Source organism: Notolepis coatsorum (assembly GCF_963971535.1).
Source record: "Notolepis coatsorum genome assembly, chromosome: 4".
In the NCBI taxonomy this organism is placed as follows: Eukaryota; Metazoa; Chordata; class Actinopteri; order Aulopiformes; family Paralepididae; genus Notolepis; species Notolepis coatsorum.
The window spans coordinates 21792060-21819933 of NC_140168.1; the positions used below are offsets into that span (position 1 = coordinate 21792060).

At 42.0% G+C, this 27874-nt stretch overlaps 1 protein-coding gene across 1 annotated transcript; it reads left to right on the plus strand.

The window, feature by feature from the left end:
* LOC311226960 (neoverrucotoxin subunit beta-like) lies at positions 1-27821 on the plus strand. The gene is made up of 8 exons (XM_084312428.1): positions 1-130; positions 8987-9088; positions 10396-11859; positions 13735-13791; positions 19860-19977; positions 22590-22682; positions 26805-26931; positions 27687-27821. The coding sequence occupies exons 2-8, from the start codon at positions 8998-9000 to the stop codon at positions 27813-27815; spliced, it is 2079 nt and encodes a 692-aa protein (XP_084168554.1). The 5' UTR covers positions 1-130; positions 8987-8997; the 3' UTR covers positions 27816-27821.
* The last annotated feature ends 53 nt before the right edge of the window (positions 27822-27874 follow it).

The following is a 27874-nucleotide window of genomic DNA, read 5'->3' on the forward strand; positions in this document are numbered from 1 at the left end:
ATCATCAGACTGCTGGAGCCAGTAGAAAGGCGACGAGACAGAAGGAAACATCACGACTGTTCACACCTCATCATCAGGTGGTAGAACTGGTGGAACCAGCCAGCAGACACAGAACGCTCTTCTTCTCCAGGTGAGGACACACTGGGGGAATCAATTAGTACCACACACACACACACACACACACACACACACACACACACACACACACACACACACACACACACACACACACTCACCTCAAAATAACTCCCAAATTGATGGTACTGCATGTGAGCTCTGGTGGACGTGTTGTCTGGAATTGGCATAACGACGGAGAAAAAGTAGAAGAAAAAAAAGAAACTAAACATTCTGACTGTGTCTGAGGTTAATTCTTTACAGTAATGTATATTTGTGTACAAATGCATTTATGATCATCACAATCTACCAAAGGGTTTAAAAAAAAAATCTTTTAATTCGGATGTTCATTCTTATCTTACACATCAGTCCAGGTACCTGGCTGCATATACCTTATTGCGGTACTTCTCTTAGGCAGTTCTCAGTGAGGGTCCAATCTTTGGAATGCAGCTGATCATATGCTGAGGAAATCTCCATCTCTGCTTATTTTTAAAGCAAACTACAAAAAAATTCTCATATCCAATAGTAGATAGATAAATAGGTCATACATGTAGGTATGCATTTGGTTATGTGGGTGGGTAGGTTTGAAGGAAGGCGGGTAGGTGGTTATGTATTTTTATGTACGCCGTATACAGCATATCCATGTACTGTGTGTATGTATGTATGTTTGTGTTAACACATATCTTTTGAATGTATTACTGGTATTATTTAAATAATATGTATATTTTTGTATGTTTGATTTTACAAAACAGGGGAAGTTCTCGATAAGCCTATATAGGCTTCAAACTTCTATCAAACTATTACAAAATAATATGGTTATTATGTATATATATATTTTTTTACTTTTGTTTAACTCTGTGTTAATAAATAAATACAAATACAAATGGACAGGCTATGCTGTGCTGCTCTGGTGGGCTTGTTGTCTTTATGGACAGGCTGTGCTGTGCTGCTGCGGCTCTGGGAACTTTGGAACTAAGGAACTAACTTTGGAAGTAATTTCATTTTAACGCTCTTGAATTGGTCATTTAAAAAGGTGATATAAAAGAAAGGTACTAATCGTCCACACGACCCTGAGTATGAAGATTAAGATGTTGACTTCCCCACATGCAAAGGGACAGAGGTATTGAAGATAGATATGTTGAATATGTGAATATCCAATATGAAAACAACTTTACCCCAGTGCAAAACATCACAGGCAGTGGAGCACCTTTCAGTGCTTTCAAAGGAGGCATCCATAAGGAGAGAGTTCTTCATGCTCCCAGTAGTTACTACGCAGTAATCTTTTATTTTGCAGCCGTGCATGTGTGTGTGCGTGTGTGTGTATGTGTGTGATATAGGTATTTCACCACACTTGAAATGCATTTGTTATTACATTATGTGGCACATTATTACTTTATTCATAAAATAACTGTGGTAATCAATGTAGTCTTTAATGTAACAACAAGCCTATAATGTAGTTATTACAGTATGCATTCAATATTTGTATTATATTTTTCAGACTATTACATTATGGTATTTTATTACATATTTGTATTACATTGTGTGTAGTTATTACATTATGTGTAGTTGTGACGGTGGCCGATTCAGTCACATAGAACTTACTCTTACAATAATTGAGGCTACAAAATGTGCAATACGACAGTGTGCAAACAAGCGTGGTGCAAAACCAGCAGTCTAGCATGGGTGAACTGTGTGTGTGAAAGATGCCGTCTGTTTCCAAGCCAGAGAGCGCTGGACGTCCGTGTCCGTCCCCTTCAGACCTGAAAATTACAAAAAGTGAATGGACAGTATGGACAGTGGGTAATGGACAGTACGCCGCTCTTGCAATACTTACACATACGACCGGTTTAACCCGGTCGCTGCGTAGATCAGGAGTACGGCGTAGTGTATCTGCCGACACCCTCCGGTCGAATCATCTGTACGGGAAGCCTGAATACTTTAGACAACAAATGTTTGTTTCCGCGTCTCTGATTGGCCAGGTAATTTCTGGTCATGTGACATGTACGCCCAATCGTGGGACCGCAAGTGTCTACACTGGTTAAGCTTCGGGCGGCGCTCTTTCGAAGTTGGTTAAGGTTAGAGTTTGTCTTAGAGCATGGCGATAGAACGCCTGCCCTTGTTTCGACGGTTAAGCTTAGGCACTCTTTCGAAGTTGGTTAAGGTTAGAGTTTGTCTTAGAGCATGGCGATAGAACGCCTGCCCTTGTTTCGACGGTTAAGCTTAGGCACTCTTTCGAAGTTGGTTAAGGTTAGAGTTTGTCTTAGAGCATGGCGATAGAACACCAGGTAGTTTGCAGGCTGTTAGACCCGGAAATAGGCGCAGAACTTGCTGTCCCACGATTGGCGCACATGTCACATGACCTGGCCAATCAGAGCGCAAAACTTGCACCCGGAAACAAACATTTGTTGTCGAAAGTATTCACGCGTACGGGAAGCCCTCCACCAGGCACGTGCACACATGTCCCGTTTGAGCCTCATAAAAAAGTGCCATTAAAAAAAATTAAAAATTAAAAAATTAAAAATATTTTTTACCGTTGCGCATATAGACTGCCCTTCCAACTGAAACGTGTCAGGATAGAATCAAAACATTAGGTCAAGAGATAGAGAGATGCCCCGTATTCCATTGCAGTTTGCACGGCCTCCTCAGCGTGCCTCTCCGTGGACCATTTTATGAATAGCGTGGGTGGTGATGATGATGATGATGATAGAAACCGCTGTGGCGCATACAGTTGAATGCTGGTATTTACACTCACTGAGGGACACGAAGAAGTCAAGTCCGGGATTTGGGAATCTCAAATACAAATCGGGATTGGAATAAAAAATGCATTTATATTAAACAATACAGAATATACAGCACTTCTTGGGGTCTGTAGGGTAAGCACTTATTCCCTCCCCCCTGAACATTTATGGAGATGTATGGGCCTTTTAAGTCAGTGATAAAAGTGTCTTTCAAGGATAAGTGAGCTCCTGCACTGATTATTATTATAGTTGAATATTCAATATTTGATCACCAAAACCCCCCAAAAAGCATAAAAAGGGGGTCCCCGCCCCGCCCAAAAAGGGCCCCCAAAAATCGTACATACACAGGTATAGTGCCCTTTTCAGCCTTTGAGCACCTGCCCCTCTAAAGTCCTGTGCACGTCCCTGGATACGAGGTATAGCTAACTCTTGGCTGAAGAGCTACTTGGAAAACAGACAGCAATGTGTGCAAATTAATGACACTGTGTCAGGATTTAGGAAGGTCACCTGTGGGATATGTGAGAGGTCCAAAACGTTTTTAATTTTTTTTTAAACAAACACATACAAACATGACAACATAAAATTAGATATACAAGCATTAATTAACAGTGCACATCAATGAAATCACCATTTAGATAAATGTCTTATACAAGATATACACCTAACACCTGCTATCTAATACCCTACATTATGCTCCTGCTCGCTACCCCCCCCCCCCCCCCCCCCCCGGACCCCCCATTGGATAATCCATCCATTATCATTCGCTCCTAACAGGCATTACCATTATATGCTAGCTTTTATTCTCTCCACCACTTCTAACCACATTGTCATTTTGGATTCATTGAGACCCAAAATTCTTGCTGTATGTATCAGGGTGGATTATCCCTGCTTCGTGGGAACGGTTGCTGGCAGTCAGGAGGTAGCTGGACACAGCAGAACTCTGTCTGGCTGCACCCTCGTCTTTGGGCCTGGGGCGTCGACTGGAGGCTGGTAGTGTGAGTGGATGGGGCCCGGGATTTACCAACCTGGTCTGGTACTCTGGTCTTCCTTCCCTGTCGCAGGGCGGTCAGCAGTACTCCCCAACACGCTCCCACTCCTCCCAGTCGCTCCTTAGACCCTCCCACACCTCGTGACTGAATTGTAATCAAATACTCTGAGTTCCCCCCGCAAGCAGTACCCTCCCTCAATGACCCTAGAAACCTTCCACTGAAAAGGGGAGAGTTGGGTAGGAAGGGGTTAACCATATATATACGTTACCCACACCAAAAGAGTTAATGCAGGGCACAGGAATGGACACGCACACAGAACCCCATTCAAGTCTTTATGTTAATTGTACTGTTCAGTTACAATTATTTAATACTACTGGCCAATTGGGCTGAAGTCCTACTATAGCCCCTGCTGTTCAACTCAATACCTCATAAACACATATATTATGCACCCACCTCTGGTTTACTATCCGGGATAATATACTTCACTGTGTTTGACTCATCACCCACGTCTGGGTCTTCACCCTGTATAATACCTCAACAGGCTTTAATTATACGGCCAGAATAATACCTCAAAAGGCTTTAATTATAATGCACCAGGTCTGTAACTTCCCCCCCAGGGAAGGGTTAATTGAATGGGAAAATATTAATACACACACATTGTATCACGCTCAAAGAAAAGGAAATAAAACCAAAGTGTGGGCCCACAATTACCAAAACAAAAGCCCTATGCTAATGCCGGCATGTAATGTAATGTTTGGGGTCTGCAGTTAGCAACGTTAACTTCACCCGCAGGCCGCTCCACACTGTGTAAGGTGCAATAGATCCTGGGCGCCGAAGCCCTAATGTTTACTCTACCAAAATGGCGGCCGCGCCGCTCCACCACCGTCCTGGTGGCAAGATGGCGTCGAACACTCGCGCCGCAGGTGCTAGCAGGCGGAGCTATAGCAGAGAGGCAGTGCTGGCTGAGCTGGTGCTGGGCGACCTCTGCTGGTGGTAAAGAACTCCCCGTGTCCTGCAGGCAGCCTGGAGCAGGTGTGCTGCTGCTCTCCGGTGCAGACAGCTGTTGACGCCCGGGCAGACTGCTTGGATGTCCCGTACGTCTCTGGCACGCAGACTATACCGTCACTGTAACTAGGTATAACACGAGCAATGCTACTGTGATCCTTAGCCGCACGCTACCTATACCGCTCACTGTAACTAGGTATAACTCGACTCTTAGTGCCTGACTCTGCACTTAATGTTCATAATATCATAACACTGGTACTGCTAGGATATCGTATCCACTAGCCAGTACTTCCTATCACCCGTCACTGTTCCACGGGGCACTCCGGCATAAAGTCAGCAACGGGGCTATCCAGAGCCCCCCCGTTAGACGTGACTTCTCGTTGTCAAGTTCACTGCCGAAGAGAACGACTTCCGCTCGCCTCCTCCCTTTATCATCTCTCAGCTCTCTCCGCCACTCTCTGCCTGCTACTGCCCCCTGCTGGTCCCGCCTGCCAGTCACAAGGGGAGACGCACTGTAAAATATGAATCAATACTGTCATTTATGATCCGTATTCACATGCTCTTTGAACGGGGACTTTTGTGTCATTGTTCGTGTGAATCAATGACACTAGTTAGAATGTCTTTGTGTACAAAAAGGGATATAAACACAGTCAGCAGTTCTGAATAATATACCATATTTTCCAGACTGCTACATGTAGATATTTCTTGATAAATCACATCGAGATATGTAAGAATCCAGACCTTCCGGCACATTTTTTCCGGTTGAAACCATCGTGATGCTATCAGCTTTTTAGCCACTGTGATACCAGATAAAACCAATCTCTTTAGCTGTATATACTGCATACTCAAAAACATCATTCAGCAGTAATACAGAGGGGTGTACAGGTATATTCAGAGTTAAGAGATTTGATAATTGCTGGGTCACTTCTTTCCAGAATATCTTAACTGGTGGGCAGTCCCAGTACATGTGCATAAATGTCCCCTCGTCCCCATTTGTGCATAAGGAGCATTTGGAGTCTTGTTTAAGACCCATTCTGTTCAGTCTTATAGGAGTCAAATATGTCCTATGAATATAGTTAAGATTGATTTGTTGATGGTCCGGGTTCCTTGATGCAAGTCGAACATTTGCCCAGGCTTCTTGCCAATCAAAATCTATTTCCAGGTCTGGTATATCCCTCCTCCAGACTGATTCTAAGTGGAGGGTTTCATACGAGGACGTTAGTAATTGATGATAAAAATCTGATACAAAACCTCTCGATGTCTCTCTTTCGTAAAAGGTCCAAAACGTTTTATACTTTATATTAATGATATTTGCAATGTTGCTGAACTGTTAAAAGTTTGTTATTTTTGCAGACGATACAGATTTATATTGCTCAGGAAGTAATTTAAAGGAACTTCTGGTTGATATCGAAAGTGAGCTGGACATTCTCAAAACTTGGTTTGATGTTAAAGGGGAACTATCTTATAAATGGCCTTTTCCAGTGTTTTGTTTAGCATTATTTTCTAGCTATGTGGACTTATATTAATAGGATCTATGTCTCTAATTCTCAATGTGGCGCATTCTTCCAATTCTCATCTCACAATATTGTCCTTCACTCAAGTGAGTCATCTTAAATTTAGCGTATCTGTGACGTCAGAGCGTCACAGATCATCTGCAATATATCAATAACGCCTGCCCCATCTATGCTTGTAGCCAACTGCCAGCTATGCATCTATGCTTGTAGCCAGCTGCCAGCTGCCACCTATGCATCTATGCTTGTAGCCAGCTGCCAGCTGCCAGCTATGCATCTATGCTTGTAGCCAACTGCCACGTATGCATCTATGCTTGTAGCCAACTGCCAGCTATGCATCTATGCTTGTAGCCAACTGCCAGCTATGCATCTATGCTTGTAGCCAGCTGCCAGCTGCCAGCTATGCATCTACTGTATGCTTGTAGCCAACTGCCAGCTGCCAGCTATGCATCTATGCTTGTAGCCAACTGCCACGTATGCATCTATGCTTGTAGCCAACTGCCAGCTATGCATCTATGCTTGTAGCCAACTGCCACCTATGCATCTATGCTTGTAGCCAGCTGCCAGCTGCCAGCTATGCATCTATGCTTGTAGCCAACTGCCAGCTGCCAGCTATGCATCTATGCTTGTAGCCAACTGCCACCTATGCATATGCTTGTAGCCAACTGCCAGCTATGCATCTATGCTTGTAGCCAGCTGCCACGTATGTATCTATGCTTGTAGCCAACTGCCAGCTATGCATCTATGCTTGTAGCCAACTGCCAGCTATGCATCTATGCTTGTAGCCAACTGCCAGCTATGCATCTATGCTTGTAGCCAACTGCCAGCTATGCATCTATGCTTGTAGCCAACTGCCAGCCACCTGTATTACTCATTAAGAGAGACCGCTTGGCCCCTGCAATGTCTGTCTCTCTCTATAATAATAATAATGGATTGGATTTATATAGCGCTCTTCATGATACCGCAGTGACCCCAGAGCGCTTACAGAGTCCATTATTCGTTCATACAGTCATACCGGTGGTGCCCTGAGGCAGACTCACGGAAGCGTGGCAAATAATCATCGCCTACGGCCCCTCCGACCACCACCAACATTCATTCACATGCATACACATTCATACGAGGCAAGTAAGTGTCTTGCCCAAGGACACAACGGCAGTCTCTCTCTCTCTCTCGCTCTCTCTCTCTCGCTCTCTCTATGTCACTCAAATCGCATTACGAGTATGGGCGGAGCCCAGTCTCAAAACGGCTTAGAATTTTGAGGTAGAAAAATGCTGTTTTTGAGTACTTGATTAAAAATACAAAACAATAATTTTTTTTTGAAGAAAACCTTACAGATGTATTCCGTAAACTCACAGGAATTGTGTAAAATTGCCCAAATAGTGAAAGAAATAGTAGTTCCCCTTTAATAAATTGTCTCTCAATATTAAGAAAACTAACTATATGGTCTTTGGTAATTGAAAAGAAATAGAGGGGGATATCAAGTAAAAAATATGTGATGTAAAAATAGAAGTAGTTTCTGAGATAATATTTATCAGGGTAGTTATTGATCAGAAATTAACATGGAAACAACATGTTAACTATAAAGGAAAATGTCTAAGTCAGTAGCAATCCTGTCTAAGGATATATTAAACTATAAGGCCTTGTACATCATTTACTGATATCTTACTGTGTGGAAGTATGGGGTCGACATTTAACAATACTGTAAATTCGATAGTCTTACTGCAAAAGCGGGCCATTCGGTGCGGCTGGTTATTATGACCACACAAATCCACTGTTTATAAAGTCTCATGTTATGAAATTTAATGATTTGGTTTATTATAAAATTATGCAAATAATGTACAGAGCTAAAGCAAAGTTACTCCCGGACGGTGTGCAAATGTTTTTTTCAATACATGAGAGAAAATATGATTTGAGAGACATTTGTAAATTTACTGTTCAAAAATCCAAGAAAGGGATTAAAAGGAGATGTATTTCTATTGTTGGGGTTAACTTGTGGAACAATGCTGATACAGTTAAGAATGAGTCATTCGCTTTTGGTTTAAAAATTTGTTTAGCTATTTTTGAAGATTACAAACGTGAATTATTTTTTCTTAGTTTTTTTAGAATACTGTTTGAGTCTTAATTTTGTTAAGAATATAGGACAGGAATGTATAATCATTATGCTTCAGCCTGTACCTTTTCAGTCACTGCCAAATCAAAGATTGTTGAATGATTGTGCATATTGTATTGTGTGTGATGACTGAATAAAACAACTACTACTACTACTACTACTACTACTACTACTACTACTACTACTACTACTACTACTACTACTACTACTACTACTACTACTACTACTACTTATCTTAAGCAAAACCAATTATTTCTGTGGATTCTATTTCAAAGTAGGTATGATGGATTAGTGATAATTCACTTGATAACGTTACCGAATAATACCACGGCTTGAGTCGAGTGAAAACAGATGACTGACAAGCTTTTAAAAGTGAAAGTAATGTATTGCCGAGCAGGGAGACCAAGGTGTGCTTGCTTTCCATCACAGGCCAGTTGACTTGCGCCTAGGAGAATTTAATTGGGATAGTTTTGGAAGATGATTTATTTCTGATTTAGGACGATGTTGTTATGTTTATAGAGATTGAGGCCATGGCTGCAGATACCATGGTGGTGGCAGCCCTTGGACAGCCCTTCCGCTTAGGAATGCTCTATGACAGCCGAAAACATCAACTCATTCCAGGTAAGACTTCTTAAAAGGATAATCCAGATGTTTTGAAATACTGTGTCATGACCACCTTTCTCTAGTCCCTATGAACTAGTGACCAGGAACTGAACCTAAATAGTGAAATGATCCTTTAAGTATTTAATGTTCACTAATACTCATTGTGTACTCATTCTTATGAACCAGGAAATGCTCACGTGTGTCTTGTATTATAACTTGTATTATAAATCTAGTAATCTATGCATGTATTATTTTCCTCGAATCTCGAATTCTTTTTTCTCTCAACATTGTGTAAGATAAGCAGTAGCCTAAAGCAATAACACCACTTGCTCACTACACTATTATACACACTGGCAGTCTTGGGGGAAGGAGAGAATCCAAACCAGGAGATTTAAGTTTTTTTTAAAGGAAACTAAAAGTGACAAGACCAGTGACCGCTGTAGAAGTAGAATTGGATGTTGCGAATTATCAGGTGTGCCGTTACGGTTTATAAAAGGAGACGACCCAGTGGGTAGGGGCTCGAGTGTGCACTGATGTCAGACAGCAATTCCCAAGTTGAAGGACATGCAGAGGTAAACTCTACTGAGGTGTCTTGCTCCATTCGTGGCAGGAATTAAATATAGACTAATAACAAAATGTAGGTGTACAGTAGGTGTACAGTAGGTGTACAGTACATAGAAAATGGGGGACCCTGATGGAAACAAGACGAAAGTCTTTCTCAGGTCTGCATACTCTTAACAATTGTATGTATTGAGCTGTACTGTACTGTACCCATTCTGCAATCTGTTAATAAACTTTTCATTCAATCAATTCAATCAATCAATCAATCAATCAATCAATCAATCAATCAATCAATCAATCATAGCTGATGTTTACCCAGATGAAGGACAGAAGCACCTGCCTGCTCACACGGGGGTGTAGGCATCTCTCCGAGTGCCTTTCTAGTTGACTATTGACTTTAATGCTAAATACACGAAAGCTCCCTCCAAATCCTGTCTGTTTTGATCAAAGCTCGCTCCAGATAGTAGATATGTATAGCAAAGAGGGTCTGACTCTGGTAATAGCTGCCTCGTAATCATTTTGGCTCCATGACTGTCTTCTGGAGTATGTTGCAAAGGTTTACTCCCAGCTTTAGGCTCCTCTGCATATTCATTTAATGCACATCAGTATATTAATTGTATCTGTTCATGTTGTTTTATAGGAAACCACACCTATCCTTAGAGGTCCATATCCTCATCCTGTTTCTAGACTTTGCACATAGGTTCTAAGTTTGGAGCCTCAATCAGTCATTCCTTCAAGTGCTCATGTTTTCCATTCTTTTGTAGGTGTTACTTTATGGGACTATGAAACCCTACAAAAGGACACAGAGGCAACCCGCCAGCCCAGCAGTGTATTTGAAATCATTACATCTGATTCTATGGATGAGAAGTCTTCTAAATTGCAAGTAGATGCTTCACTAAAAGCAAGTTTCATGAGCGGGCTGATTCAGGTTGAGGGCCACGCAAATTATCTGAATGATAAGAAGACATCAAAAGATCACACAAGAGTAACACTGCAGTACAGAGCTACCACCAAATTCAGCGAGCTGTCCATGAGACAACTGGGAAAGGATAACATGCAATATCCCGATGTTCTTCATAAAGACTTAGCAACACATGTGGTCACAGGCATCCAGTATGGAGCACAGGCATTTTTTGTGTTTGACAGTGAGAAATCAGAAACCAGCAGTGTTCAGGATATAAAGGGCAATATGAAGGCAGTTATAAAGAAGATTCCACTGCTTGATATTTCGGGTGATGCTTCTCTCCAAATGACTGACGAAGAAAAAGCCATGAGCAAGAGCATGTCCTGCAAATTCCATGGGGACTTCAACCTGAAAACCAACCCTACGTCCTTTGAAGAAGCAGTGAAGGTCTACCAAAGTCTTCCAGAACTTCTGGGAGAAAATGGTGAAAATGTTGTTCCTCAAAAGGTCTGGCTGATGCCCTTGAAGAGTTTGGATTCTGAAGCAGCTCAACAGATCAATGAGATCAGCGTTGGATTGGTGGGGAAAATGCAGGACACCCTGAATGACTTCAGTCAACTGGAAATGAGATGCAACGATGCACTGGGTGAAGTTCAACACTTTCCGCAGATTGTTAGACAGTTGAAAGATTTCAAAGCAAAGTGCCTTCAATCCGTGATTATCCTCAAACAACACATGGTGAGGAACCTTCCATTAATCCGTGGAGGGAAGGAAGATGAGAACATCCTTAAAAAGGTCTTAGAAGAGAGTGACGATTCACTCTTCAACATCAAAAGGCTGAGCAAGTGGATGGACTGTAAAGACAGGGAGATCAATGTCATAAGGGCATGCATTGATATGATGGAGGGAACAAAGATCGCCCGTGATCAAAATGAGCTTGACAGAGAAGTCCTGAATCTAAAGCTGAAGCAGACTGTATGTTTTGCTTTCACCTCCCTGGACACAACAGACGCTTTCCTCACAGCACTATCTGACCACTTAACGTCAACTCAGCCAGGAAGAGCTCAAGATGTCAAACCACTGATGGCAGATGAAGAAATGGCTACTACTCACCTGTACTACTCACCTGAAGTGTATTCCAAAATGAGAGAAAAGGCAATTGATTTCATAAAAGCTGCCAAAGCCAACAAGAGCAATAAACACATCAGTTTTCTGATAGCAGCTATAGCAAATCGAACACACCAAGGAGCAAGCATCTATCTGTACCAGTATGGAATTCAAATCAATGACGATTTTGATCCCGCACATCTCCCACATACCATAGGTGAGTCGTATGTTAATCAAAATGCTATTTAAAAAAAAAAAAAAAAAAAAAAATTAACGGAACTTTCCTTTTTATAATAACAATATAAATAAATAATAAACATAACACAAACACACAAGGATAGAGGGAGGCTAAGAGAATCCAGTGGAGAAGAGATGGGTCTTGAGGAGGTTAGTTTTATCACTGTTGAGTTTGAGGACATTTTGTTCATCCAGACTTGTATTGCAGACAGGCAGGTACATGTGAGAGAGGGGTATGTGGTGGAGGGATTTGGTGCTGAGGTATATCTTGAGTGTCATTGGCATTGCAGTGGAAGTCTGGTTTGAAATGGTGGAGAATCTGACCAAGAGGGAGGATGTAGATGATGAAAAGATGTGGGCCAAGTACAGAACCCTGGGGAACACCTTGTGTGACTGTGGATGTGACAGAGTAGTGGTTGTGAAGTGGAATGAAGGGTGATATGTTGGAGAGGTAGGACCAGAGCCAGCTGAGTGCAGTGCCTTCAATATTGAGGTCTTCAGGTCTTGTGAGCAAGATGTTGTGGTTCACGTTATCGAAGGCTGCACTCAGGCCAGGGAGGATGAGGAGGTTATGGAAGGCTGCACTGAGGTCAAGGAGGATGAGGAGGTTAAGGGCTCTGGTGTCAGCAGAGGTGAGGAGGTCATTGAATACTTTGAGGAGTGCAGTTTCTGTACTGTGGAGTAAGCGGAAACCAGAGGTGCAGGTGGGTTTGGAAGTGACGAGGAATTCGAGCGAACAGGGAGAGGCGGCGTTGGGTGGCAGGGGTAGGATGGAGAGAAAGGTGCAGGAGTGGGGGCTGCTGGGTCAGGCACAGGGGCAGGCACGTGCACACATAGAGCCCAAGGGGTGCTTGAGCACCTGCCTTTTTGAGCCTCATAAAAAAAGTGCCCTTTTTGAAAAATAAAATAAAAAAATGTGTTACGCATATAGACTGCCCTTCCAACTGAAAAATGTCAGGATAGAATAAAAATATTACGTAAAGAGAGAGATGCCCCATATTCCATTGCAGTTTGCACGGCCTCCTCAGCGTGCCTCTCCGCGGACCTATATATTTTATGCATAGCGTGGGTGGTGATGATGATGATAGAAACCGCTGTGGCGCATACAGTTGAATGCTGGTATTACACTCATTGAGGGACAACGAAGAAGTCAAGTCCGATGGGATTTGGGAATCTCAAATACAAATCGGGATTGGAATAAAAATGCATTTATATTAAACAATACAGAATATACAGCACTTCTTGGGGTCTGTAGGGTAAGCACTTATTCCCTCCCCCCTGAACATTTATGGAGATGTATGGGCCTTTTAAGTCAGTGATAAAAGTGTCTTTCAAGGATAAGTGAGCTCCTGCACTGATTATTATAGTTCAATATTCAATATTTGATCACCAAAACCCCCCCAAAAGGCATAAAAAGCCCCCCCCCCCCCCCCCCGCCCGAAAAAACAGGTTTAGTGCCCTTTTCAGCCTTTGAGCACCTGCCCCTCTAAAGTCCTGTGCACGTCCCTGCACAGGGGAGAGGTGCAGAGGGCATCAGCGTGGAGCTTGAGGAGGTTGTTCTCATGGGGAAGATGGCTTGGGGTTACAGCTGGAGTCATTGATGGTGGTCAGACTTGAGGCAGTGGTGAGGGCATCTTTGTAAGCGGAGAGGTGGAGTTTGTAGGCTTCTTGGTGGAAACTGAGTGATGCTTTCCTGCACAAGTGGTTCCAGTCGACGGTCAGTCTGTTTCATTGTGCAGAACTCAGGTGTGAACCAGGGTGTTGAGTAGCAGCATGGCTACGGCTGGATAGCCTCACTGAAACTGTAGAAGAGCTGGACATGTGCTGATCTCACTCCATTTCATTTGCTGTGCAGACAATGCCGACCAAGGACGCAGGAACAGAAACCTACTGAGGAATCCCAATGGGGACGGTAAGAAGTCTTTATGTTTGAGAGGCTATGAAAGAGAATTCCTTTGCATTTTGTTCAGAGCAGTTTATTTTTAATGTGGAACTTTAAAGCTACGGGTATTAGTAACATGAGACTGGTACCACTAACATGAGACTAGTACTACTAACAACATGAGACTGGTACCACTAACATGAGACCAGTACCACTAACATGAGACCAGTACCACTAACATGAGACTAGTACCACTAACACGAGACCAGTACTACTAACATGAGACCAGTACTACTAACATGAGACCAGTACCACTAACATGAGACTAGTACCACTAACACGAGACCAGTACTACTAACATGAGACCAGTACTACTAACATGAAACTAGTACTACTAACACGAGACCAGTACTACTAACACAAGACCAGTACTACTAACACGAGACCAGTACTACTAACACGAGACCAGTACTACTAACACGAGACTAGTACCACTAACACGAGACCAGTACTACTAACATGAGACCAGTACTACTAACATGAGACTAGTACCACTAACATAAGACCAGTACCACTAACATGAGACTAGTACTACTAACATGAGACCAGTACTACTAACATGAGACTAGTACTACTAACATGAGACTAGTACTACTAACATGAGACCAGTACTACTAACATGAGACTAGTACTACTAACATGAGACTAGTACTACTAACATGAGACTAGTACTACTAACATGAGACTAGTACTACTAACATGAGACCACTAACATGAGACTAGTACCACTAACATGAGACCAGTACCACTAACATGAGACTAGTACTACTAACATGAGACCAGTACTACTAACATGAGACTAGTACTACTAACATGAGACTAGTACTACTAACATGAGACTAGTACTACTAACATGAGACCAGTACTACTAACATGAGACTAGTACTACTAACATGAGACCAGTACTACTAACATGAGACTAGTACTACTAACATGAGACTAGTACTACTAACATGAGACCAGTACTACTAACATGAGACCAGTACTACTAACATGAGACTAGTACTACTAACATGAGACTAGTACTACTAACATGAGACCAGTACTACTAACATGAGACTAGTACTACTAACATGAGACCAGTACTACTAACATGAGACTAGTACTACTAACATGAGACCAGTACTACTAACATGAGACCAGTACCACTAACATGAGACCTGTACCACTAACATGAGACCAGTACCACTAACATGAGACCAGTACCACTAACATGAGACCAGTACCACTAACATGAGACTAGTACCACTAACATGAGACCACTAACACGAGACTAGTACTACTAACATGAGACTAGTACTACTAACATGAGACCACTAACATGAGACTAGTACTACTAACATGAGACCACTAACATGAGACTAGTACTAATAACATGAGACTAGTACTACTAACATGAGACCACTAACATGAGACTAGTACTACTAACATGAGACTAGTACTACTAACATGAGACCAGTACTACTAACATGAGACTAGTACCACTAACACGAGACTAGTACTACTAACATGAGACTAGTACTACTAACATGAGACCACTAACATGAGACTAGTACTACTAACATGAGACCACTAACATGAGACTAGTACTACTAACATGAGACCAGTACTACTAACATGAGACCAGTACTACTAACATGAGACTAGTACTACTAACATGAGACTAGTACCACTAACATGAGACCAGTACTACTAACATGAGACTAGTACCACTAACATGAGACCAGTACTACTAACATGAGACTAGTACTACTAACATGAGACTAGTACTACTAACATGAGACCAGTACTACTAACATGAGACTAGTACCACTAACATGAGACCAGTGCCACTAACATGAGACCACTAACATGAGACTAGTACTACTAACATGAGACCAGTACTACTAACATGAGACCAGTACTACTAACATGAGACTAGTACTACTAACATGAGACTAGTACCACTAACATGAGACCAGTACTACTAACATGAGACTAGTACTACTAACATGAGACCAGTACCACTAACATGAGACTAGTACCACTAACATGAGAGTAGTACTACTAACATGAGACTAGTACCACTAACATGAGACTAGTACTACTAACATGAGACTAGTACCACTAACATGAGACCAGTACCACTAACATGAGACCACTAACATGAGACCAGTACTACTAACATGAGACTAGTACTACTAACATGAGACCAGTACTACTAACATGAGACCACTAACATGAGACCAGTACTACTAACATGAGACTAGTACTACTAACATGAGACCAGTACTACTAACATGAGACTAGTACCACTAACACGAGACCAGTACCACTAACATGAGACCACTAACATGAGACCAGTACTACTAACATGAGACTAGTACTACTAACATGAGACCAGTACTACTAACATGAGACTAGTACCACTAACATGAGACCAGTACCACTAACATGAGACCACTAACATGAGACCAGTACTACTAACATGAGACTAGTACTACTAACATGAGACCAGTACTACTAACATGAGACTAGTACTACTAACATGAGACTAGTACTACTAACATGAGACTAGTACTACTAACATGAGACTAGTACTACTAACATGAGACTAGTACCACTAACATGAGACCACTAACATGAGACTAGTACTACTAACATGAGACTAGTACTACTAACATGAGACTAGTACTACTAACATGAGACTAGTACTACTAACATGAGACCACTAACATGAGACTAGTACTACTAACATGAGACTAGTACTACTAACATGAGACTAGTACTACTAACATGAGACCACTAACATGAGACTAGTACTACTAACATGAGACTAGTACTACTAACATGAGACTAGTACTACTAACATGAGACCACTAACATGAGACTAGTACTACTAACATGAGACTAGTACTACTAACATGAGACCACTAACATGAGACTAGTACTACTAACATGAGACTAGTACTACTAACATGAGACTAGTACTACTAACATGAGACTAGTACTACTAACATGAGACCACTAACATGAGACTAGTACTACTAACATGAGACTAGTACTACTAACATGAGACTAGTACTACTAACATGAGACCACTAACATGAGACTAGTACTACTAACATGAGACTAGTACTACTAACATGAGACCAGTACTACTAACATGAGACTAGTACCACTAACATGAGCCCAGTACTACTAACATGAGACCACTAACATGAGACTAGTACTACTAACATGAGACCAGTACTACTAACATGAGACCAGTACTACTAACATGAGACTAGTACTACTAACATGAGACTAGTACCACTAACATAAGACCAGTACTACTAACATGAGACTAGTACTACTAACATGAGACCAGTACTACTAACATGAGACTAGTACCACTAACATGAGACCAGTACCACTAACATGAGACCACTAACATGAGACTAGTACTACTAACATGAGACCAGTACTACTAACATGAGACCAGTACTACTAACATGAGACTAGTACCACTAACATGAGACCAGTACTACTAACATGAGACTAGTACTACTAACATGAGACCAGTACCACTAACATGAGACTAGTACCACTAACATGAGACCAGTACTACTAACATGAGACCAGTACTACTAACATGAGACTAGTACTACTAACATGAGACTAGTACTACTAACATGAGACTAGTACTACTAACATGAGACTAGTACTACTAACATGAGACTAGTACCACTAACATGAGACCACTAACATGAGACTAGTACTACTAACATGAGACTAGTACTACTAACATGAGACTAGTACTACTAACATGAGACTAGTACCACTAACATGAGACCACTAACATGAGACTAGTACTACTAACATGAGACTAGTACCACTAACATGAGACCAGTACTACTAACATGAGACTAGTACTACTAACATGAGACTAGTACTACTAACATGAGACTAGTACTACTAACATGAGACTAGTACTACTAACATGAGACTAGTACTACTAACATGAGACTAGTACTACTAACATGAGACTAGTACTACTAACATGAGACTAGTACTACTAACATGAGACCACTAACATGAGACTAGTACTACTAACATGAGACCACTAACATGAGACTAGTACCACTAACATGAGACCAGTACCACTAACATGAGACTACTAACATGAGACCAGTACTACTAACATGAGACTAGTATCACTAACATGAGACTAGTACTACTAACATGAGACTAGTACTACTAACATGAGACCAGTACCACTAACATGAGACTACTAACATGAGACCAGTACTACTAACATGAGACTAGTACCACTAACATGAGACTAGTATCACTAACATGAGACTAGTACTACTAACATGAGACTAGTACTACTAACATGAGACCAGTACCACTAACATGAGACTACTAACATGAGACCAGTACTACTAACATGAGACTAGTACCACTAACATGAGACCAGTACTACTAACATGAGACTAGTACCACTAACATGAGACTACTAACATGAGACCAGTACTACTAACATGAGACTAGTACCACTAACATGAGACTAGTACCACTAACATGAGACCACTAACATGAGACCACTAACATGAGACCAGTACCACTAACATGAGACCAGTACTACTAACATGAGACTAGTACTACTAACATGAGACCAGTACTACTAACATGAGACCACTAACATGAGACCAGTACTACTAACATGAGACCAGTACTACTAACATGAGACTAGTACTACTAACATGAGACTAGTACTACTAACATGAGACCAGTACTACTAACATGAGACTAGTACTACTAACATGAGACTAGTACTACCAACATGAGACCACTAACATGAGACCAGTACTACTAACATGAGACTAGTACTACTAACATGAGACTAGTACTACTAACATGAGACCAGTACTACTAACATGAGACCAGTACCACTAACATGAGACTAGTACTACTAACATGAGACCACTAACATGAGACCAGTACTACTAACATGAGACTAGTACTACTAACATGAGACCAGTACTACTAACATGAGACCAGTACTACTAACATGAGACCAGTACCACTAACATGAGACCAGTACTACTAACATGAGACTAGTACTACTAACATGAGACTAGTACTACTAACATGAGACCAGTACTACTAACATGAGACTAGTACTACTAACATGAGACTAGTACCACTAACATGAGACTAGTACTACTAACATGAGACTAGTACCACTAACATGAGACCAGTACTACTAACATGAGACTAGTACTACTAACATGAGACCAGTACTACTAACATGAGACTAGTACTACTAACATGAGACTAGTACTACTAACATGAGACCAGTACCACTAACATGAGACCAGTACTACTAACATGAGACTAGTACCACTAACATGAGACCAGTACTACTAACATGAGACCACTAACATGAGACCAGTACTACTAACATGAGACTAGTACTACTAACATGAGACCAGTACTACTAACATGAGACTAGTACTACTAACATGAGACCAGTACTACTAACATGAGACTAGTACCACTAACATGAGACCAGTACTACTAACACGAGACCAGTACTACTAACATGAGACCAGTACTAGTAACATGAGACTAGTACTACTAACATGAGACCAGTACTACTAACATGAGACCAGTACTACTAACATGAGACTAGTACTACTAACATGAGACCAGTACTACTAACATGAGACCAGTACTACTAACATGAGACTAGTACCACTAACATGAGACCAGTACTACTAACATGAGACTAGTACTACTAACATGAGACCAGTACTACTAACATGAGACCAGTACTACTAACATGAGACTAGTACTACTAACATGAGACCAGTACTACTAACATGAGACCAGTACTACTAACATGAGACTAGTACCACTAACATGAGACCAGTACTACTAACATGAGACCAGTACTACCACGTCAACAAGACAACAGGTTGTTGTGTGGTGAGAGCAGTGCAGCGATGTAGGGTTTTGAAAGCTGTATGAGGTGCACTTTACATGACATGAGACTGTGCTTTGTGTTCCAGATCAGATGGAGTTCTGGGAGTTTAGCAAGGACAGTGGTGGGGGGTGGAGGATCTTTCAGGAGACTCTATTAGGAGATGTTGGCCAAAAGGTCACCACGTGTTTCGTCACTTCCCATCCGTGAGTGTGAATATAAGTACTTTAACTCAAGTACTGTACTGCCCGGGCGGCTGGGTGGCGTAGCGGGGATTGCGCTCGTCACCAATGCAAGAGACTGCGGTCTCGACTCCCGGAGTCAGCATTGCCTGCGGCTTGGGCCAGTCGTCATACTATCTCAATTGGCAGAGGTAGCGGGTGGAAAGTCGATGGGTGGGGATTGGACGTTGTGGACAGCGACTCCTACAGGTCGGTTGGGTGACGCCTGTACAGCAGAGACAGGAAGTATCGGGGGCAGCGTGACTTTATTATTATTATTCTTATCCACTTTTTCTCCTCCTTTTTCAATTTTTCTCCCATCCCAATTTAGCCATGCCAATTCTCCCCTCGCCTGTCTTGAACGTTGCTCGCATGTGCCCCCCACTGGCCGGTTGTAGGGAGGATAGAAGCCCATCACATGTCCCCTCCGATACATGTGGAGGCAGCCAGTCACATCTTTTCACCTGCCAGGGCGGACTCTCATTTGGCGAGGAGTAACATGCAGGAGGCTCACACTGCCCCCGCCATTTTCCTGTCTCTGCTGTGCAGGCGCCCCAACCGACCTGTAGGAGTCGCTGTTTACAACGTCCAGATTACCACCCTTCGACTTCCCACCCGCTAACTCTGCCAATTGAGTTAGTATGACGGCCGGCCCAAGCCGGAGGCAATGCCGACAACCGGATTCGATACCGGTGTCTCTTGCGTTGGTGACAAGCGCAATGTCCGCTGCGCCACCCAGCCGCAAGTGTTAACTTTATGTAAATAACAAGTAATCTAGACACCATATATCGAATCTAAATGTAACGCCACCGGGAAATGTAATAACCCTTTCCTTTAGAAGGACTTTGAAATGTAATGACATTTAAATGTAATAACACTTAATATCAAAATGTAATATCTCCAGGATCAGATTTGTAGACCACTTACAATATGACTTGTGGTTATACTATTGTCATATAGCTCGCTAGTTACCTATAGTAGTTAGCATAGTATTAATTATTACTCACTCACGATTCTAGGTACCCTTATAAGTCACTCATTTATATATATCATCTTTGATATTCAAATGTGTTACGTGATTTACTCAATTGCATATCCTACCTTGCCCACTATTGCATTAGTGGTTCATATAGTCGTAACTTAAAACTGCAAGCTGTTTGTATATATAAACTAATGAACTTTATACAATGGCATGCACATTTCTTGATTCTGATTGGCTGAAACAGTCAAGTTAGACGTTGTTATTTCTCATAACACACCACGTGATCCTAGAACCCGCCCACAACCGAATTACAATCACTCCGCTGTTCGTGGTTTTAGGAATGAAACCAAGATGGCGGACAATAATCTTTATCAATGAATGTATTGATAGCGTCATAACGACTCATTCAAAAATGATTCTGTCACCTGGAATGTGTTAGTTGCTTACACAATGTTGGATTATGTAATTGGTTGGTCATGACTCATTGTGAAACAAAATATAAATCGCGCGAAGTGTGTTGTTAGATGCCATTCGTTATAGAACCTCCCTCTCCTTCAAAAGGACACTCTCATTTCACTGTTAATAAAATTTTCAATCAATCAATCTATCAAACCAATAACAACCGCTCACTTCACTGTTAGACGGCATGCTTTGAAGCAACCTATTGCTTCGAAGTGGTTATGCTTTGGCCCTCTTTCGAAGTGGGTTATGCTTAGAGTTTATCTTTAGAGCAGGGCGATAGACCACCAGCCCTGATTCCAAACTCTAAGCATAACCCACTTCGAAAGAGGGCCAAAGCATAACCACTTCGAAGCACAAGGCGGACATTAATAACATTTTCAATCAATCAATCCAATAACAACCGCTCACTTCATTCTTAGATGGCATGCTTTGAAACAGCGCACCTCCGAGCTGCTTCTATAGGTAGGTTCAAAAAGAATAATAATAGGGAGGCAACTTCTCTTCTTTTTTTAACCTACTTTTTCTGTGGATGGTTGTGAATAAATCTCCATTATGCTTCAATGAACACATTGAGAGCCACGCCCCTTTGACCATAATAGGCCTTTCCGTGCCAGCGCTTTAGTCAATGGGAGGTCGGGGAAATTTGCGAAGGCTTAAACTATATCTTAAATTATGGCTATGGGTCTAAAACACCCCTCGCTTATCAATGACTTGCTTGCAGTCAACATGTACGAAACGGATTGTTTTTTCATTGATACATTTCCGTTTTATACCGTTTTGAATACGAGTATAGTTTGAGAGTTCTAGTAATTTCAGAGAAATTCCGCGATAATAGCCCTTTAGTGGAATACACAAAACACGTTGTAATTTTTCGGCTGATTTATGAATCGTTTTCAAATAAACGCTAGATTATTGATAGTATATGTGTACTATGTGTTTTTCACAACAGCGTGAACAGCACAAATCACATGGAATCTGACCTTTAAAATTTTGATTTGGGCAACTTTCATATGTGGTCCTAAATCAGATATAGGTCTGATTTGTTTTAATTAGCTGGCCTCCACTGCATTCATCTTATGAATTAAACCATAAACTGTGACTTCAGTATCCTCCATGTTTACGTCCATCATCAGGTTTGTCTCTCTCATTCTAGGCCGTTTCTGAAGAGACAGGTGATTGACCTGCTGGCAGAAGGCTTCTCCTCTGAGGAGCTGGACGCTCAACCTGCTGTCAAGGTGGAGGACTGGTGAGGGGCAGACAGACAAGCAGACAGACAGACAGACTGACAGAATGTAACAGAGAGAGTGTAACAGACTAACAGAGAGAGTGTAACAGACTAACAGAGAGAGTGTAACAGAGAGAGTGTAACAGACTAACAGAGAGAGTGTAACAGACTAACAGAGAGAGTGTAACAGAGAGAGTGTAACAGACTAACAGAGAGAGTGTAACAGACTAACAGAGAGAGTGTAACAGAGAGAGTGTAACAGACTAACAGAGAGAGTGTAACAGAGAGAGTGTAACAGACTAACAGAGAGAGTGTAACAGAGAGAGTGTAACAGTCTAACAGAGAGAGTGTAACAGACTAACAGAGAGAGTGTAACAGTCTAACAGAGAGAGTGTAACAGAGAGAGTGTAACAGAGAGAGTGTAACAGACAGACTGACAGAGTGTAACTGACAGAGTGTAACAGAGAGAGTGTAACAGACTAACAGAGAGAGTGTAACAGACTAACAGAGAGAGTGTAACAGTCTAACAGAGAGAGTGTAACAGAGAGAGTGTAACAGAGAGAGTGTAACAGACTAACAGAGAGAGTGTAACAGAGAGAGTGTAACAGACTAACAGAGAGAGTGTAACAGAGAGAGTGTAACAGAGAGAGTGTAACAGAGAGAGTGTAACAGACTAACAGAGAGAGTGTAACAGAGAGAGTGTAACAGACTAACAGAGAGAGTGTAACAGACTAACAGAGAGAGTGTAACAGTCTAACAGAGAGAGTGTAACAGACTAACAGAGAGAGTGTAACAGTCTAACAGAGAGAGTGTAACAGAGAGAGTGTAACAGAGAGAGTGTAACAGACTAACAGAGAGAGTGTAACAGAGAGAGTGTAACAGACTAACAGAGAGAGTGTAACAGTCTAACAGAGAGAGTGTAACAGACTAACAGAGAGAGTGTAACAGTCTAACAGAGAGAGTGTAACAGAGAGAGTGTAACAGAGAGAGTGTAACAGACTAACAGAGAGAGTGTAACAGAGAGAGTGTAACAGACTAACAGAGAGAGTGTAACAGACTAACAGAGAGAGTGTAACAGAGAGAGTGTAACAGACTAACAGAGAGAGTGTAACAGAGAGAGTGTAACAGACTAACAGAGAGAGTGTAACAGAGAGAGTGTAACAGAGAGAGTGTAACAGAGAGAGTGTAACAGAGAGAGTGTAACAGAGAGAGTGTAACAGAGAGTGTAACAGACTAACAGAGAGAGTGTAACAGAGAGAGTGTAACAGAGAGAGTGTAACAGACTAACAGAGAGAGTGTAACAGAGAGAGTGTAACAGACTAACAGAGAGAGTGTAACAGACTAACAGAGAGAGTGTAACAGACTAACAGAGAGAGTGTAACAGACTAACAGAGAGAGTGTAACAGACTAACAGAGAGAGTGTAACAGAGAGAGTGTAACAGACTAACAGAGAGAGTGTAACAGTCTAACAGAGAGAGTGTAACAGTCTAACAGAGAGAGTGTAACAGAGAGAGTGTAACAGAGAGTGTAACAGTCTAACAGAGAGAGTGTAACAGTCTAACAGAGAGAGTGTAACAGAGAGAGTGTAACAGAGAGAGTGTAACAGAGAGAGTGTAACAGTCTAACAGAGAGAGTGTAACAGAGAGAGTGTAACAGAGATAGTGTAACAGACTAACAGAGAGAGTGTAACAGAGAGAGTGTAACAGACTAACAGAGAGAGTGTAACAGAGAGAGTGTAACAGACTAACAGAGAGAGTGTAACAGAGATAGTGTAACAGACTAACAGAGAGAGTGTAACAGAGAGAGTGTAACAGACTAACAGAGAGAGTGTAACAGAGAGAGTGTAATAGACTAACAGAGAGAGTGTAACAGACTAACAGAGAGAGTGTAACAGAGAGAGTGTAACAGACTAACAGAGAGAGTGTAACAGAGAGAGTGTAACAGACTAACAGAGAGAGTGTAACAGACTAACAGAGAGAGTGTAACAGAGAGAGTGTAACAGACTAACAGAGAGAGTGTAACAGAGAGAGTGTAACAGACTAACAGAGAGAGTGTAACAGAGAGAGTGTAACAGTCTAACAGAGAGAGTGTAACAGAGAGAGTGTAACAGAGAGAGTGTAACAGACTAACAGAGAGAGTGTAACAGTCTAACAGAGAGAGTGTAACAGACTAACAGAGAGAGTGTAACAGAGAGAGTGTAACAGTCTAACAGAGAGAGTGTAACAGAGAGAGTGTAACAGAGAGAGTGTAACAGACTAACAGAGAGAGTGTAACAGTCTAACAGAGAGAGTGTAACAGTCTAACAGAGAGAGTGTAACAGAGAGAGTGTAACAGACTAACAGAGAGAGTGTAACAGACTAACAGAGAGAGTGTAACAGAGAGAGTGTAACAGTCTAACAGAGAGAGTGTAACAGTCTAACAGAGAGAGTGTAACAGAGAGAGTGTAACAGACTAACAGAGAGAGTGTAACAGTCTAACAGAGAGAGTGTAACAGAGAGAGTGTAACAGTCTAACAGAGAGAGTGTAACAGTCTAACAGAGAGAGTGTAACAGAGAGAGTGTAACAGACTAACAGAGAGAGTGTAACAGACTAACAGAGAGAGTGTAACAGTCTAACAGAGAGAGTGTAACAGAGAGAGTGTAACAGACTAACAGAGAGAGTGTAACAGAGAGAGTGTAACAGACTAACAGAGAGAGTGTAACAGACTAACAGAGAGAGTGTAACAGTGAGAGTGTAACAGAGAGAGTGTAACAGACTAACAGAGAGAGTGTAACAGACTAACAGAGAGAGTGTAACAGTCTAACAGAGAGAGTGTAACAGAGAGAGTGTAACAGACTAACAGAGAGAGTGTAACAGAGAGAGTGTAACAGAGAGAGTGTAACAGAGAGTGTAACAGAGAGAGTGTAACAGTCTAACAGAGAGAGTCTAACAGAGAGAGTGTAACAGAGAGAGTGTAACAGTCTAACAGAGAGAGTGTAACAGACTAACATAGAGAGTGTAACAGAGAGAGTGTAACAGAGAGAGTGTAACAGAGAGAGTGTAACAGACTAACAGAGAGAGTGTAACAGAGAGTGTAACAGAGAGAGTGTAACAGAGAGAGTGTAACAGACTAACAGAGAGAGTGTAACAGAGAGTGTAACAGAGAGAGTGTAACAGAGAGAGTGTAACAGACTAACAGAGAGAGTGTAACAGACTAACAGAGAGAGTGTAACAGACTAACAGAGAGAGTGTAACAGAGAGAGTGTAACAGACTAACAGAGAGAGTGTAACAGACTAACAGAGAGAGTGTAACAGAGAGAGTGTAACAGACTAACAGAGAGAGTGTAACAGACTAACAGAGAGAGTGTAACAGACTAACAGAGAGAGTGTAACAGACTAACAGAGAGAGTGTAACAGACTAACAGAGAGAGTGTAACAGACTAACAGAGAGAGTGTAACAGAGAGAGTGTAACAGACTAACAGAGAGAGTGTAACAGAGAGAGTGTAACAGACTAACAGAGAGAGTGTAACAGAGAGAGTGTAACAGTCTAACAGACCTCTCTGGTCCACAGGTACAGTACAGTATAGTACAGTAGTGTAACAGACTAACAGAGAGAGTGTAACAGACTAACAGAGAGAGTGTAACAGACTAACAGAGAGAGTGTAACAGAGAGAGTGTAACAGACTAACAGAGAGAGTGTAACAGAGAGAGTGTAACAGACTAACAGAGAGAGTGTAACAGACTAACAGAGAGAGTGTAACAGACTAACAGAGAGAGTGTAACAGACTAACAGAGAGAGTGTAACAGACTAACAGAGAGAGTGTAACAGAGAGAGTGTAACAGACTAACAGAGAGAGTGTAACAGAGAGAGTGTAACAGACTAACAGAGAGAGTGTAACAGACTAACAGAGAGAGTGTAACAGACTAACAGAGAGAGTGTAACAGACTAACAGAGAGAGTGTAACAGAGAGAGTGTAACAGACTAACAGAGAGAGAGTGTAACAGAGAGAGTGTAACAGACTAACAGACCTCTCTGGTCCACAGGTACAGTACAGTATAGTACAGTAGTGTAACAGACTAACAGACCTCTCTGGTCCACAGGTACAGTACAGTATAGTACAGTACAGTAGTGTAACAGACTAACAGACCTCTCTGGTCCACAGGTCCAGCAGCAAGGAGGAAAATGCCTGTTCTTACCACCTCCACGTGTGTCTGCTGGACGAGAACCAGGAGATGCTGCATGAGTTCAAACCTAACCCGGTCACACTCACAAATGACTCCTGGAGACAGGTAGGGGAGGATTCAAGAGATGTATTAGTCACATACAGACACAAGACATGTAGTGAAATGAAGGTGGCCATGCTCGCCTTGATTGTGCAAAAAAAAATACAAATAATAATAGAATAAAATAGAATAGATAATAATTAGGGATGCCTCCCGGTGAGCAGGTTGGCACCTTGCATGGTCGCCTCCGCCATCAGTGTGTGAGTGAATGGGTGAATGTGAGGAACAAAACTGTAAAGCGCTTTCGATAAATGCATCATTTACCATTTTTATTTGCACATACACACAGTCCTCATATCCCTCCTAGTTACACACAGTCCTCATATCCCTCCTAGTTACACACAGTCCTCATATCCCTCCTAGTTACACACAGTCCTCATATCCCTCCTAGTTACACACAGTCCTCATATCCCTCCTAGTTACACACAGTCCTCATATCCCTCCTAGTTACACAGTCCTCATATCCCTCCTAGTTACACACAGTCCTCATAGAGAGAGAGATAGGGAGGGGGAGGGAGAGAGAGAGAGATAGAGAGGGAGGAAGGGAGGGAGAGAGGAAGAGAGGAAGAGAGAGAGAGATAGAGAGGGAGGGTGGGAGGAAGGGAGGGAGGGAGAGAGGAAGAGAGGAAGAGAGAGAGCTCACATTCCATAAGCAGTGCCTTTTTTGACCTCTAGATTGTGCTCATATCCATTGTGCTCCAGTATTGAATGTCCCTATAAATAAATAACTGACACTCCGCCCCTCTGTCTCCGCCCTGCAGGTGAACCACATGTTCTCGGACTACGGCCCCGGCGTCAGGTTCATCTCCTTCGAACACGGAGGGGTTTTGTTTTTTGGTACACGGTTCACAGTGAGGGTCTCGGGGAGCTCCATCACCATAGAGACCTGAGCTGGAGGGGGGGGGGGTCACTGGGAGCTATGGAGGGGGGGGTCACAGGGAGCTCCATC